This window comes from Platalea leucorodia (genome assembly GCF_965183815.1).
Source record: "Platalea leucorodia genome assembly, chromosome: 5".
NCBI lineage: Eukaryota > Metazoa > Chordata > Aves > Pelecaniformes > Threskiornithidae > Platalea > Platalea leucorodia.
In genome coordinates, this window is record NC_138827.1 from 27,654,565 (window position 1) to 27,666,757 (window position 12,193).

Genomic DNA, 12,193 nt, shown 5'->3' on the forward strand with positions numbered 1-12,193 from the left:
TAACCTACTTTTTGATTGATTGATATCAAGGATTGCTTCAAAGAAATTGCCTCGGGTAATGCAGGTCTGTTGAAATCCACTTTTGTAATTGAACTGTTTACCAAAATATATTAGTCATTTAGAGGTGGATAGTTTGAAAACACTTCCTAAAATTGTGTTGCTGCGGAACAGGCTCCAAAAATTGTTCTTGTTGAGTGACCTTAGTAAATTAAAAATGGAAGTGGCCTAAGCTGCAGGTAAGGAGAAAAGTGACTTCTTGCGGAGAGCTCACTTTTGTAGGATTAGATAATGAATCCGTACCCTGGCCAATGAATGGGATCACTATAACATGGCTGCAGCTTCTGTAGGAGACTGAAGACTTTGCAACAGCTTCAGAAAACTGTAAAAATGGATGTTAAATAGACTCGTGGGTCAGAAAAATTAATGTCAGTGGGATTCCTTTTTGTAATGCACTTCTGAAATGCTACAGGTTATTATTAATGCATTTATTAACGCAGAGAAGTGAAAGTGCTAAGTTGGCATTTCGGCTTTTTAGCAGGAGAATGCATAAATGCAAAGCGGGCGGGGTAGGGGTAAGTGTATCGCCGGCAAGGCAGCGCTGGCCATCTGAAGTTTTTACTGTTAACGCTTCCTTACCGCGGCCAAGTTGTGCGAGAGCCGGCACCAGCGCCGTCCTGGGGCTTCGGGGCAGCTGTTCGAGGCGCGGCGGTGACCGGTAACGCAACGGTGCCCCCCCCGCTCCCGCCGCGCTGGGCCCGGGGCCGCCCCCGCCAGCGGGCAGCGCTCGGGGCCCCGCCCCGCCCGGCCCCGCCCCCGGCGCCCTCCGCGCAGGCGCGGCGCTGCCTTGGAGCCGCGGCCGAGGCGTCCCCGTGCCGGGCGGGCGCCGCTTCACCGGGCGCCTTTGGGCGGGCGGCGGGAGGCCGAGGTGAGCCGGGGCCTGCCCGCGCGGGCCGGGCCCTCGCGGCGCCGCTCGCGGCCCCTCGGCGGGAGGCGGCGGGTATTTGCGCGGCGCTCAGCCTATCGCCTCCGCCGGCTCCTCCCTGCGCCGGGGCGGGGAGGGCTCCGCAGGGGTACGGGGCGGGCCGGGCCTGCCCCGCCCTCAGGCGCGGCGGGGTCCGGCGGAGGGGGTCCCGCCGCCTGCCCGCGCACAGCCGCCCGGGCCGGGCCGGAGCGGGGCAGCGCCGGGTGTGAGTCGCCTCAGGCGGAGGGAGGGGTGCGGCGGCCCGGCGGAGGGCGGCTGGGGGGAAGGCGGCGCTGGCGGGCCTGGGCCCTGGGGAGCGTGTTACATGGTGTGTGCCCCCCCCGCCCCGGCCCCCCTGCCCTCCTGGTGTTGCCCGGTGTTTTGGGGGCTCGGGAAAAGCTGCAGGTTTGTGCACAGCCTGCTGCGTGCTGCCTGCCTTCGTCCAGTTTGCAGTGCGTTGAGACAGGCGGGGATACTGACTGACGTTCAATTTCATGTGCTCTCAGTCCCTTAGAGACATAATCCTCTGAAATTCATGAACCAGCATGCTTGGCAGAAGACCTAAAAAAAGCCCTCAGGCAAAGGGCCAGGGAGCTGCAGTTGCAAAGCAGGTAAGGAAGGCAAAGGGCCAGGGAGATGTGGTTGCAAAGCAGGTAGGGAAACCTCCTATTCCTGCTGCTCTTCGGGGTAGTCTCGTTCAGACCTCTTGCTGCTGTTTTCCTGCAAGAATGTCCCATGCATTAATAAGATATTGCAGGACCATGAAAACATTTAAATAGTGTGGTGCCTGTTTTCGTGCTTTCTCCTTTAGAGCGTTCTTAAAGTAAGTATCTGATATGCAGCAGTGGAGGTCTTGCAGGGAAGCCACAGTGTTGTAATGCTGTAATCATTGCATGAGACCTCATGACTCATGCTTATAGTAGTTTCCTACCCCAGCTACATTGAGATTTAATAATAACTTCAATAACTATGTGGAGGTTTTTCTTACATCTCTAAGAAAACAGAAATAAGAAGACCAGAATATCAAGTAACAAATTCAGGGGCACATATGGGAGAACATGAAGGTGCTACACCAGAGACAATTAACTTTAATTTCCCTGCGTATAGTCACTTTTTCTTGCAACAGATAGACTGATAAGCCTATGTCCCCCTGCTGTAGCTATAGGTGAGCTCGGATGTGTCCATGTATTGGGGTTTTTTCATACTCTTTACCTGTGGATGTAATTTCAGAAGCCTTGAGGAGAGAAACATGATTTAGTCATGGTTGGCAGGTGTAGGAAGTCAGGCAACAGTTTCAAAATTAGAAATACAGCCAAGGCAAAATTGCGGTTAGAATAGCAGAAGAAAAATGGAGTACGGTTAGGGTTAAAGAATATGTTAGAACCAGAATGGAACTTTAGAAACCTTGGAAGGTAGAATAGAGGCAGGTTACATACAGAGGAGGAATAACTGATAAGAATATAGGGAAATATGAAAAGAGATTGGAATAGGATATTAGAATAGAGAAAATGGCTAAGATAATGTCTTTTGGTGATTTCTTAGGAACCAGTATTCTCATACTGGAGGCAGAATGGTTTAGTTAGAGATCTGTCATGTAGCCATTGCTCTCATGCGAAAGCTTGCATTTCTCAGTTGGAGAGGTAGTATATAATTTAGTCCATTTGAACAAGGGAGAAGATAAAAGGTGAAAATATCCTTCCCCCTTCCAAAAAAAGAAACCACACTCAAAAAAGATAAGGAGTAAATAAAGGATCTGATTAACATATTTTACTAATTTCTAAATCAATACAGTTAGTTACTCGGCCTGTCTTACAGCATGGAGGATTGTTTCTTGAAACAAATACACTAATGGCTTGTTCACTTGCAAATTAACTCAATTTAAACTGTTCTTGTGCTGTGTAGTGTATCAGCTGCAAGGTTTTTATAACCTCTTTTTTCCGTTTTATTAAACGTTTGTTTAATACTATTCATTGGAAATGTGCCTTACTGAACAGATTGAGAGACTTAGAGCTAGAACTGCTGGATTCTGTTCTTGACTTCATTCATTACTACACTTGCTTCGCTTTCTACACTTGCAGTGTAGTAATGAACAGATCGCATGGGCTCCTGATCCATTTTGCACATTGCTAAAAGGTGTACGTATGTTCCATAGAACTTGAATCTTTAGATCACCGTTATAAATATTTCCTGATTCAATCTTGTCCTGACCTTCTTTCCATTCTATCCAAGACTGCAAATGTGTTAGTTTTGTTTTACGGAAGGGAGATGGATAAGGCAGAGGGTGGCTAACTGATCTGCCCAGTGCCTTGCGGAATGTCAAGAGCAGGATCGGGGCTAGTAAACAAATAGCTGCTGATTTTTTAGTACTGTTCCTGGTCCTTGGAATTGGTGTTTCTCAGCTGTATTTCACATTCTCCTTTGGGATTATAAAAGGCTTCAAAGAGGGACACAAAATATTTCAAGGCAGTAGCTGCCAGCACCTTGATTCCTACAGGGTTAAAAAAAAAAAAGTTGTCATTACTTATTCACACTAGTTTATAAACTGACAGGCGGCTTCAGCTTCTGGCAGCACTTCACATCCTTGGAGGCAGGAGGAGATTGTTAACCCTTGTAATAATGACAACCAATTTTTATTCCTTTGCCTGAGAGAGGCTGAACTGCTGCCTACTTGGCCATGTGAAGACCAATAAGCCAACAGGGGCTTGTGCTTTGAAAAAGTCTGAGGAAAGCCACTCCACCTACCTCATAGGATGGATCTAATTCAGTTAATTCACATTTATAAAAAAGCTTAGCATACTTTGAATAAAAACGTTGTTATTTCTGGGACAGTTTGTATCTTAACCAGCAATATAAAAATCATGATAAAATGGCATCTTAGAAGAATCCCTTTTAGGCTAAGACCTCAGAGATTTCTCTGATACTTATGTCCTTTGGCATGTTTTACAACAATTGAGTGATAACCCCCACTACTTTGTCAAATTCTGGTTACTGTTATTAATAATATTGCCTGAGATGCTGTCGCTTAGCTGATGATCTGTTCCAGACAGTTGATCGTTTTCTCCAGTGTAGTGTAGGCATTGCTGGGTTTGTAATGGTTATGTTTCTCCATGGGTATGCATGCACTTTCCATTTACTTATGATTTACAAACTGAGGTAATGAGAAGTACAGAACAGTTCTCTATATGTAAATACAGCTTCTTCCGAGAGATAAGGGTGAAATCTCTGTAGTGTACGCGTGTCAGACCTGGATTGTGTGAATGATGGAATATTTTTTAGCTTAGCTGTTACAGGAACTGCCCTGAACTTCCCTGATGATATCTGCTTCGTGAGGCTCAGTATAACAGACATCATTTTATTTTACCTTGTTATGTCAGACTATTAGATAGGCTTGATTTTAAAAAAATTGTTGATTGTGTAGAGTTTTAGAGGGAGTAGTTGTGGCTTATTAAGATTTATGTACGTTATGTCAGTTATGGGTGCCTGGTATGCATTGTTTTGGTAAGAGAGGTACTATGATAGTGGGCTTTAAAAAAAATGAAGAGAATCCAGAATGCATGAAAAGGTTTAAATAATCCATGCAGGGTGGTGTTTTTGAGTGTCATCTCTGTTCTAACTGCAGTATTGTTTTGTTTTTTTTTTTTATTTTCCCTTGGCTCCAGCTGGGGCTGTTTGTAGATTTCAATCCTGAAGAGATGCTTCTGGGTGCAGAGGAAGGTGGAGATGATGGGGACCTAGAAGCAGAGCTTGCTGCTATCACAGGAGCAAAGGTGAAAGAAGGGAAATCAAAACCAAAAGGGAAAAGTAAGTTAAAGTATCTGGGTTTTATTTATTGACAATCTATCTGAATAATTTATTAAAGATACCTATTTACAAATCACTGATTTATCTAAAATGTTTTTTCATGACTGATAGAACTTGCAACAACCCTTTCCTTTACTTTGAAAGGTTTAAGCTGTTACTCCACAAAAAGGGTAAGAGGGTTTTTTTGTCTGTGCTCTTGTAGACATAGGAAAAAGATGTATGATGGCTAGCCAATCAAATGACTAAATTAAGACATGCTTGTTTAGCATAGGAAGTCATAAAAACATGTAGTAGGTGCTAGATGAATTAAAAATGGAAATTGTGTTTCTTGCGGAGGGTGGGTTTTTTGTTGTTTGGTTGTTCTTCTGTTTTTGTTTAAAGACTGAATTTACTGAATGCGCATTATATTCTTAGTTACTTGGAGTCTGTAACCAAAATTGAATACCCTTTTAAGAGGGAAATCCTGGAACCAATGGAATTACTGGGAGAATCCTGCAGCTTGTGTTATGCAGGAGGTTAGAATGTCTCTTGGAATGGATCATTACTATTCTTAATATTTTAAGCATCTGTTAATTTTGTCTGATAGTGTTTGCATGCAGCTATGCAGTGTTTTACAGGACTGCCATAATCTACTATAAATCAAGGCCGCTGCTGAGAGGGGCAGTCTCTAGTGAGCATGCGCTCCCTCTAAGCTGGTATGCATATTTGTGGAGCTGCAGGGTGAGCTGGTTCAGGAAAGTGATCTATAAAACTAAACTTCTGTTGTTGGCTAGGTTTTAAGCTGAATCAGTTCCTTGATCTGGTTTGTTACCTGTGTATTTGAACGCTGCTGTGGCTGCGAGGGAGGGGTGGCAGCAAGTGGTTGAGATGGGACAAGGAGAATGGGACTTACCCTTGCTACAGGTGTGTGAGCAGATGCTGGAAAGAAGGGTTAGTGCAACTACAGCCTTATTTGCAGTTCTGCAGTAATTTGCCTGTAATATTTGAAGGGCCTTCACACAGAGCAGCAGGGAAGTGAAGAATTTTAAAATATTTAGAAAAAGTGATTGTCTAAACACAGTAATTGATGAGAGACAGAGGAGGTGTTTGTATCTAAAACTAAATTCTAAATCATTTCCACTCTCCAAATTTCAAGATTGTAGTAAACCCTTAAAGCTAATAAGCATAATTGTGCTAATAAGCCCAATAGCAGAACTTCTGCCATTAGACTAGGTTACTCATGGTTAAAACCTGCAGGATAGTGTTTTGAGGATCTGTGTGTCAGGAGCTCTTGAATTATCAGCTTTTCAAGTGCTGACTTCTTTTCTCTCCCCGATTATGTCACTTAATGTGTTTTTTCAGTCTCTTTATAAGAGGGAAATAAAACTTCAGACAGTGAAAAATTAACATTTACTATGCCTTCTAAAGGTATGTGTTATGGCTCATAAAACTGTTCTGCAAAATCATTTACAGCTATTCTGTTTTCCTGGTAGAATTGGGAGTATATAGATGAGAAGCTTGTGGAAGATGAACAACTGGACAGCTGGCACTGGGGACTCATGAGACCTGGTACAGTGTAGTGATGGGGACATGGGGCATGGCAGGGGCAGGATGCAGAAAGGAGGAGGGTACAGTAAGGACAGGGGAGAAACAGATCCTGTCTGGAGAAGGACAGAAAAAAGGGACTGACTGACTGAATTCTCTCAGTGCCATGAGGCACACAAGGCGCGAACATGGTTCTTCCACTTCGATCAGTCTGCGGCTGTGTGCCGTGCGCTTCCCAAGAGTTCCAGCCTGCACCATTCTTCTCAACCTCCACCATCCAACGCCAGGTCGTTTTTGGACGACCCCGCTTTCTTCTTCCCTCTGGAGTCCACCCAAGGGCCACAGCGCAGTCTTCTGTCGGTTTTTTCCTCAGGACATGACCGATCCAGCTCCATCTCCTCCTCCTCACTTCGTTACTGATTTTCTCCATCCCCGCCATTTCTGATGCTCGTTGTTTCTGCAACTTTTTTTTTTTTTTTTTTTTTCCGGGAGGAGGTAGTTGGCCTCCTGCCCAACCCCCATGACTTGGAGGGCTAGTGGTTTTTCTGTCAGGGTGGCCTTCCCTTAGGCTGCATTGGTTCGCGGCACCTTCTTCAATTTTATCCGGTGCACCCTCCAGAGAGGGATCCCCTATCCACCACCCAGGGGACGCGCCTTCTAGCCGTGCAGCCCCAGCCGAAGTCAGAAAAAAGGGACCCAGTACAATATGCACTAGTGCTTGGTTCTTGGCTGAGCACAAGGTGCAGTAATTCACTCCTGGATTTACATTCTAGAGCTCTGATGGGGGAGGAAAAGTGATCTCTCCCTCTAGCTTGAAGATGCAGACAGCAAAAGCTATACTGTTGCAACATCTTAAGTACAGAGATCTCTGCTGTCTGTGATTGATAAATGCCATTTGGTCAGCCACACAGATGTTTGAAATTGTAGCCTCAACTTGCCATACTGGATTAGAGCTGAACCAACCATCCAAGCAAGCTCGGTTGGTTGTTTTGCCTCTAATGGGGCTTCACGTAAGGGACACTCTGACCCTTGAAATACAGCCAGTTGCCATTGGATGTGGCCTGCTATCCTAGTTGCAGAGTTTTGCTAAGGGTCAAACATATGAGCAACATGTTTGATATAGATACTGAAGCACTGATACAGTAAATTAGATTATTTGAACAGAAACAGCTTTGTACCTGGGTTAATTTTCAGCTGCTTCAGCAAGTGCAGGGGAAGGATGGGATCCATTTTAGATCCATTGAAATTGACTGTAAAACTGTCCTGAAGATCTATATTTTACTCAACATTTACTGACTCTGGTGAGTCACAGTCACATGTCTGCGTAGGGATGTATCAGAGGCGTTTACGTGGACAGCTGGGATTTGTGTGTAAATAGCTTCACCTTTGAGAGTGTGTGGAGGAAGTTAATAGTTAAGGAAGATGTGGTTGGCACAGCATGAAGTAGAGATGAGAACTTGGCGAGGAGGAATTAAGTAGAGTTTTCAGGGTAAAGACCAGAAGCTTGAAGAGAAATTGCAAGAGAAAGTAGCCAAGAAAGATTTGGAAAAGGGAAAATCTCATGAGCATGAGACAGCAATGCAGAAAATGTGGAAGTGTAGTTAGAGAGGCAGAAGAAACAGCACTTTTTCTGATTTGCGTAGCAGTTCTCTGTGCCAGTGTTCTGCTGCAGCTCTTGGGCTCAGGACAAGTATGATGCCTTGATTTGGAGCATTCTGATTTTGTACGCCAAGTGTGACTTTGCAGTAGTGTTTGATGTATAAAACAAGTAGTTTCTCAAGGTAGAAAGATTTTCTTGCCTTCCTTTCTTGCTGTCTGCAAACATGGATAGTTTGCTGTGCCTTCTTGCTTGTCATGTCAACAGCCAGTAGTTTGGCTTATGGCTTGTGTTGTTCAGTATGTCTCTAGAATTGATGTTTATGTGCATCATCATTTTCAAAGGATAAATATGTACCCAGTTTAACATGAGATGGAGAGAGAGAGAGAGACATTCTTGTGCTCAAGTCTGTGTATTGAGAAAATGGATCAGCTGTTGGAGTCTCAAGCGTAATGTAGACCTTGTGCAAAACTCCAGTGGTTTAGTTAGTTGTAGTTTGATTGGGAACTCTTTGAGCTCAGCGCTATTTATGGTAAATGCCTTGAACTTTGTTCTGATTTATGGTTGTATGCACTGTTGTAATGCGCACAATAACGTATTTTTGGCTTTGAAAGAAAAAGCAAACGGATTTTACCAGCAGATGTGCTGGGATGTTTAATGCAAGTATCTGTGTCTCATGCATTTAACTGTTGGGCTAACTTGGTCATATCCATACATGCAGATCTTTGGGAATTAGAGTACTTTTAACTCAAATTAGTTCAGCATGAGGGAGAGAAGAAAAGGGATAGAACTGAGAGAAAGAAATAGTTTGTTGCCACTTAGGGATGGATGGATGTGGACCAATTCTGTTCCATACGGGGTCAGAATTTATTCTGTCAGTCAGAATTCACTGGGAGTGAATTACATTTTGTTAGGGTAAACTGACATGAGGCAAAGGACACAGAACAGAAAGGCCTGACAAAGATACTGAGTCCAGGCCTTGTTAATACGGACAATCATGTCATAAATACCCTTCATAAATATCTATCATCAGCTTAAAACTAGTTCAGATGTTTATTCCTACTGGGAACAGAGGCCGCTCCACTAATTCCCTTTCATGGATATAAACCTCTAATGAGATTTATTCATCAACAGTTTATATTTGTTTGCTTTTGTGCTACCATTGATTTTTATCTTAACTGAGGAATATAGTTTTGATGTAACATCAAAGAATAGCAGTATTCTCCAGTTTTTCTTTGGAAAATTCAAGTCTTTCATAATGACAAAGTTTCTATTACTCGTTATTTCTGTAAATAATATTGTAGAGGTACTTACCTGTACTTAAATCAGCCTAGGAGCTTGAGGTGACTTCTATTAATTTTTCCCTGAAGCAGTTGTTTCATCCAGTCCTACTTGTCTTTCTTACTCGGTCTTAAATGTCATTACTGTGCAAACCTACCACAGTATCTCTCTCTTGTGGCTATGCTTTCTGAGCACTGTTGTGACCCACCATACCTGCTAGTCTATCACGGTGCTTATGGTTTTGTTGTTCGAGTTCCTTGTATTAGTAAACAGACCTTATTTCTCCCTGTCATCTAATTTCTGAGCTAGGTTTTTGGATGCAGGCATTTTCCTTGTCATTGCCTGCCTTCACTGTCACTGTCAAAGACTAGTATTGCTTTTTGCCTGGATATTCACTTCCCCAGTCTTTGTCCTTTATCCACGAATATACCTTCATTTACCTATGACACCATGCAGTAAAGGGGCAGCAAGAGGAGAAGTCACTGCTCTCTTCAGCTGGTGGCAACTCCTTTTGAATTTACATCCAGTGACTGCATAACTGTTACTTAGGGTTTATGGCTCCTTGTGGTTTCTTTTTGCAGCTCCTCTGCCCATGGATCATATTGAAAAGATGGCTGCAGAGTGTATGAAGGACCTGAATGAAGATGAGGAGGAAGAAGCAGATGGTGAAGACTTGGAGAAAGATACAGACCTGTTGGTATGCATAACTTTGTTAGCAAAAAGTTTTAGTATGTCTTTGTTTGTTTGTTTTCCTTTAACGGAACTGTATTTATCAAAAATGTCTGTTCACTTTGTGGTGAGAAGCTAAACTATTGCAGAAGCATTCCATTAGATATAGGGCTTTGCAGGATCCGACCCCTGCGCACCTGAGTAAGAGAGTTTCCTAGCTAACGTTCATATGTGTGAGAGTCTTAGAGATGTGGGGGGAACAGAGGGAATCCTATTCCATGTCAACTGGTGAAATACAGCCAGGGATGTTCTCCTTAAAGTGATGTCTGTCACCATTTTGCTACTGCTTCAAGTAGTGCTTGGCCTGAGAGAATATCTCCCAAGAAATTCTTTGTTATTTCAGTGAGTGATCTAGTTGGCAGAGTTTAGGGAAGGAGTGTTAAACAGTGTTTTTGACTGTCATTGTTAATAGATGCTTTTTGGAAATTTCAAATTTTGGTTTGAATGGTCTTTGTAAAAGTAATTCTCTGAAATTCTCCAGCTTCAGATCTCTAACCACAAACTTGTGTGGTGATCTGGAGCTGCAGTGCGGCTTTTGAGTGGTATCTGGCTTCCTGTTGTGAATACAAGTGGAAGCAGTTTCATCTAAAAATAAAAAATAAAATTTAAAAAAAAAAAAAAAAGACCAGAATATAAGATGTTTAGACTCTCTGGGTTCAAAGTCCATCCAAAGATTTTGGAGCTTGAGGCTTGATTTTATTTTGTCTTTTAAGGAAATAGAAAATTTTGAGGAAAAGCCTTTTGTTGGCTTTTACTTTTACTTTAGGCAGAATTGGAAGAAGTCCTGGGGGTGGAAGGTGAGACAGGAAGCTGTGAGGATGAAATGATAGCAATGGAGCCATCCACAGCTGAACCAGAAAATGAGAAACCTGAACTACAACCACAGGTAGGCCAGAGCTTCATGTTCCTGACAGTTTTGCTGAATTGCTGTTGTCATGCAACTTATACAAGAGTCACAAACAAGGATCTAGAGAGGTCGTCTTGTCCTCCAAGGAAGGAAAAACTACACTATTGCTGTGTTCTCTGTGGAAACCAATGCTGTATTGACATAGGTGAATTTTTTGCTTTGTTCAGAGGATGAGTTTTAATGTTACGTAGAATTGAGGAGGTAAACAGTTGGAATCAAGCATGTCTTGTCCCTCATTATACATATGAGCATGCAGACTGCAGTTCAGGCTTCCAGAGTTTGCATCTTCATCCTCGGAGTATTGAGTGGTGTGCTGAAATTGTGAGACTTGCTATAACTCAGCATCTTTGACATCTTTGTGGAATTTTTCTCAGTACCATTAGCTTTCTCAGCTTAATTTGGCAATCCTCATGCAGTCAAATTCTTTATTCAGTTACTGCCATGTTTCTGTTGTGCTACAGATTCCAGTGCCCTTGTGCATTGGGTCCATTAATAAATGGGTCTGAGAGTGTTTCTGTAGAGAAAATGGCAATAATTACATCAGTAGCCATCTGAAAGGTCTCTGTAGCTGTGGAGTGTTTGTAAGTAGCTACTCGTAACTTTGCTTAGGCTGGTTTTGTCACTGAACTCATTCCAGGCCGTAGGAGGAGGAAAAAGAGCTGTTGTAGTAAAACCAGGTTTAAGAACCCCAGAAGGGAGTGAACTAGCGTGTTTTAAAAATAAGAAAAAGTCAAGATTTGTGCCAAAATACCTCTTCACACCCTCTGTTGTTTGGTGTTTGAGAGACTTTACTGTTCTCTTCACCTACTCCCTAACCACATGGCTCCAATTACCCTGTGACTGTGAGTTTTCTAAATGTCTCCACCCATTCTTCTCTATTACGCCTTTGAGAGAAAGCCCAGAGGTGGATCCAGGGACTGTTAGCGTAGTACAAGTGCTCCTCTGTTTTAGAGACTGTTTCGTCCTTGTGCTCTTGATTAACGGGAGTGTGTGTAGAAGAGGAGTATTTGTTTTTCACTGCTATGGGAAAACTCGTATAGTTGGATGAAATAAGTTTTTTTATTTGTTTTATTATTTTTTCTGAGACCACCTCACTTCCTGCTGTTACCAGTGAGCTGCAACAGACAATAGAGAAGAGAATTGCTAACTATAGGACAGCAATTTCTAACGCAAAGGAGTCAGGTGAGAGTGCCAAGATACGCCGATACGAAAGAGGCCTTAAGGTAAGTTGGATTCATCATGTATGTGAATGAGGGGGAGGCAAAGTCAGTTCTCTAAAGTGTAGTTTCGACTCTTTCCAGATGTGTGAATTTGTTGCAAGGGGAGAGAAATGCTAATATGCTGCCTTGAGTTACTTTAAAAACACTTCTTGTTACTTACTGCTGATCTGATG

The 12,193-nt window shown here is 43.1% G+C and overlaps 1 protein-coding gene across 5 annotated transcripts in view; it reads left to right on the top strand.

The window, feature by feature from the left end:
- The first annotated feature begins 839 nt into the window (after nt 1-839).
- CC2D1B (coiled-coil and C2 domain containing 1B) overlaps nt 840-12,193 on the top strand; it is a 36,098-nt gene continuing 24,744 nt past the window's right edge. For 2 of the 5 annotated variants that reach the window (XM_082313587.1, XM_082313591.1), the window contains exons 1-6: nt 840-925; nt 1,468-1,572; nt 4,621-4,762; nt 9,746-9,861; nt 10,660-10,779; nt 11,886-12,023. In XM_082313587.1, coding sequence (XP_082169713.1) covers nt 1,507-1,572; nt 4,621-4,762; nt 9,746-9,861; nt 10,660-10,779; nt 11,886-12,023 — 582 coding nt within the window. In that variant the 5' untranslated portion in view covers nt 840-925; nt 1,468-1,506. Of the gene's footprint in view, nt 926-1,105; nt 1,188-1,334; nt 1,367-1,467; nt 1,573-4,620; nt 4,763-9,745; nt 9,862-10,659; nt 10,780-11,885; nt 12,024-12,193 lie in introns of those variants that run through there. The other 3 variants (XM_082313588.1, XM_082313589.1, XM_082313590.1) reach the window with 3 other exon arrangements.